Source organism: Anopheles marshallii, chromosome 2 (genome assembly GCF_943734725.1).
Source record: "Anopheles marshallii chromosome 2, idAnoMarsDA_429_01, whole genome shotgun sequence".
Taxonomy (NCBI): Eukaryota; Metazoa; Arthropoda; class Insecta; order Diptera; family Culicidae; genus Anopheles; species Anopheles marshallii.
In genome coordinates this window covers 26,356,650-26,360,310 of record NC_071326.1, presented here as the reverse complement: position 1 = coordinate 26,360,310, position 3,661 = coordinate 26,356,650, and the positions used below count along the sequence as shown (strand labels likewise).

Below are 3,661 nucleotides of genomic sequence, written 5' to 3'. Positions count from 1 at the left end.
AACCGGTATTCTTGTAGCATACCGGTGTGTCTATAACCTTCCCGTTCCCGGTTTCTTCAACATTCAGCTCAGCCCAGCATGACCATCAAAAGCCTTTACGAAACAATGCTGCATCTTCGGGTGTCTTCAGCGTACGCAGCAAAAGAGAACGCTAGAAGAATCACGCACCAACACACCTGCTTCACTGGCTGCCAACCCGCAGTCAGTACACAACACGACCCCATTCCCCATCCCCTATCAGGGTTGTCGAACGAAAGCAATTCCTGTTTTCTCCGTTTTCCTTTACCAGCGATCTTTACTACACGATCTCTACCGAGCAGTGTGATCGTGAAGTTGTTTTTTTGTTCATAAAGTGCGTACCGTTCCTCTTCATGGAACCCACCTAGACACCTCTGTGCTTCGCGGTCTGCTGACGAAGAACAAGCTTAACCTCCACCACGATAACATTGCGGCCAGACATCGTAGGTTGAGGTTGTTCGTTAATCGACCACCCAAAAACAAAAAAAAAGCGTCCATCCCTTTCGTCGGGGAATCATTACATCGCGGTCCGTCATCGCGTTGATTTCGCGTATTCAAGTGCAGTGCGTCGGCTTTCGGTTTCCAATCGGTCGTACCGATTGGCGTTTCGGATTATTTATCCTACGCCGTTGTGCGGATGATGTAATTCGTTCGAAATAAATATCTTCGCACTCGAGAACACAACACTCGCGTTCGCGTTCGTGCCATTGCACCTACACAACGCACTCGTCGCTGGAAACGGATTTTAAAAATAATAATTACAAACGCGCCGATCATACACAGGCTTGCGTTGGACGTAACCTGGAGGACAGTGAAAAAGACTCGCCGAGTGTTAAAGTTCGCTCCAAACGTGCGCGTTGAAGATGGGCCTGAAGCGGAAACTGTTTATGACCAGCTTGGTGCTGATGCTGATCGCTATTCTGCCGGGACTGCCACCCAAAACGGTGTTCCCGTTTAGGCCGATTACCATCGCACCGGTACGACCACTCACCGGGGTGTTGGCCCCGAACCAGTTGCTTAACGGGGCCGAACGCTTGCACGAGGGTGGCCTGCTGCAGCCCGAAAGCGTTATTGTGCGTGGTAACGTTACCTACGTGTCGGTGTATGGTGGCAAGATTCTGGAGCTGGGCGATCAGGGCTCGGTACGAACGGTGGCCAAACTGGGTCCGGAGTGTGGTAAGTTACCGAGAAATATCTTGCATGTATTAGTGTTGGGTTGGGTCTATCTGATTCATATTCATGACTGTAAATGAATCTTGATCTCTAATTTAAAGATTCATGAATCCTCTTAGAATCGTTAAAGATTTACGACTTATGGCCACCTGTGATCTCATGCCAGGCATGCTTCCTCCAAACATCCCCCCAAACTAGAGATGGGAAATTTAATTCGTTTCAAGGATTTAAATCCGAGGTAAAGAGTTAGAATGAAGATTTAACTCTTAAACTCACTCTTGAAGATGTCAATAATTTTAAATAAGATCTCATGATTTAAATCGTGAGTTAACTCGCGATTCAATTCTTCGCGGGATTCAATTAACTCTTGTGGAAGTTAACTCGCGATTTAGTCACCGTAAATGATTTAATCGCGAGTTAACTCTCAAAAGAGTTAACTCACGATTTAAATCGTCAGTCGATGTTAACGGTCGACGTAAAGAATCAAATCCCGAGTTAACTCCCACAAGATTCGTGAGTTGAAGCTCGCCGTGAAGAGTTAAATCTTAATTATTTTAAATTATTTAATTCTTTGTGAAAAAGTTTAATCACAAAGAGTTATAAATATTCTTCTTGGAGATTTGAATCAAATCATTCCCTAGAAAGATTTAAATCATTCATTCGTACTGAATCATTGTGCACATCACTACCCCAAACCCTCTCCCATAAGTGTCTAACCACCGGATTCATGAATCTGAATCTTTCATGAATCTTTTCCAAGAATCTGAAGATTCATGAATCTTTTGAGAGTCGATTTCAGATTTGAATGACTCCGCACTAGAGATTAGTATTAACGACTCTTCTCAAAAGATTCATTAAGCACAACACTATATTCATTGTCCATGCGAGCACCTTCAATGATATGCAAATCGTAGCATCCCCGTAGAAGAATTCTATTCCACGTGTGTTCTCTCTTCCTGTCCAACAGTCGGTACCTACTCGGAGCGTATCTGCGGACGACCGCTAGGGATTGATTTCGATACCAAGGGAAATAACCTCATAGTGGCCGACCCGTACCTCGGCATCTGGCAGGTGCACATCAAGACGGGCGAGAAAAAGCTGCTCGTCCCCAAAGCGAACGCCATCATCGAGGATGGCACCGGTAAATCGGCCCCCCGGTCGATCACCACCCGTCAGCCGAACATCCCGAACGGTGTAGCGGTGGCACGCAATGGCGATTTCTACTGGTCCGATACCGCGTCCGACTTTATCTTCGAAGACGCCATCCAGGCGTTACTGTGCAACCCGTCCGGCCGGCTGCTGCACTACTCCCGCGTCGAGGGTAAAAGCCGCGTACTGATCGACGAAGTTTATGGCGCCAACGGGGTGGCGCTCAGCCCGGACGAAAGCTTCGTGCTGGTCGGGGAGCTCGGCGGTCAGCTGATCCGCCGGTACTACCTGAAGGGTCCGAAAGCCGGCACGCACGACGTCTTCATTGACGGGCTTCCGGGGGCGGTCGATAATCTCAACGGTGATGCGCACGGATTCTGGGTCGGGCTGGTAATCGCGGCCGACGACAGCAACCCATCGTTCATCGCAATGTTGGCCCCGTTCCCGAATCTACGCCGACTGTTGGTGCGTTTGTTCGTGCTGGTTGAGGCACCGTTCCGCCTCTGGTACGGCGCGACCGGCAGCGACATTGCGCTCTGGGTAACGCATCACGTTGGACATCTGGGCGGGCTGGTTGCCCTGTTTCCGGACCGTGGCACGGTACTGCGCATGGATTGGGAGGGCAACATTGTGCTGGCACTGCACAACGATGACACCTCCAGCCACGTCATCTCGCAAGCGGTTCCGATTGGTACCGAGCATCTACTGCTGGGATCGCCGGTCAATCAGTGGTTGGGACGCGTGAAGCTAACGCCGGACACATTGGCCACCCTGAAAAGACAACCTGCACCGGCTGGACCAACGTCGGCAAAGCCTGCCTCGACCGGTGCTCCGCCGAAAGAGGAACTGTAAAAGGGCGGCTCGCCGCCGATTGGTGTCTGGAAGAGCACACCACCGTGAATAAAACTCGAACCAGTACAATTTACATTTATTTAAGTTTTCGTTTGCCTTTAGTTTTATAAATATCAGTTTGTTGTTTGTTGTGGGTTGTGGGGCTGCTTGTGACACGAACACGCTCTTCCGCCCTTCCATTCGCGTGATCTACCGATCGCTTTCTTTCTCTCTCTCTCTCTCTCTCTTGTTACGTTTGCTGGATTTGTTCTTCTGCTGTTGCTGCTCGGCACAATTCGCAAATTATTAAACGATTTTTATATTATACGTTTATAATGACCATCACTTGCTCGATACTCAGGCTGTATTCTTCACACCATTGCATTAGTTTTCGTTCTTAAATATTCAGACACACAAACGAACACAATTCAATCAATCAACCTTTGCCGTTGCTTACACTACGCGCTCAACGGTATATGTTTTGCCATGC

General features: G+C 48.6%; 1 protein-coding gene across 1 annotated transcript; it reads left to right on the top strand.

Annotated features, from left to right (window-relative positions):
* Positions 1-881: 881 nt before the first annotated feature.
* LOC128709035 (adipocyte plasma membrane-associated protein Hemomucin-like) lies at positions 882-3,192 on the top strand. Its single transcript, XM_053804019.1, has 2 exons — positions 882-1,194; positions 2,159-3,192. Exons 1-2 carry the CDS (start codon positions 882-884, stop codon positions 3,190-3,192), a joined length of 1,347 nt encoding a protein of 448 aa, XP_053659994.1.
* The last annotated feature ends 469 nt before the right edge of the window (positions 3,193-3,661 follow it).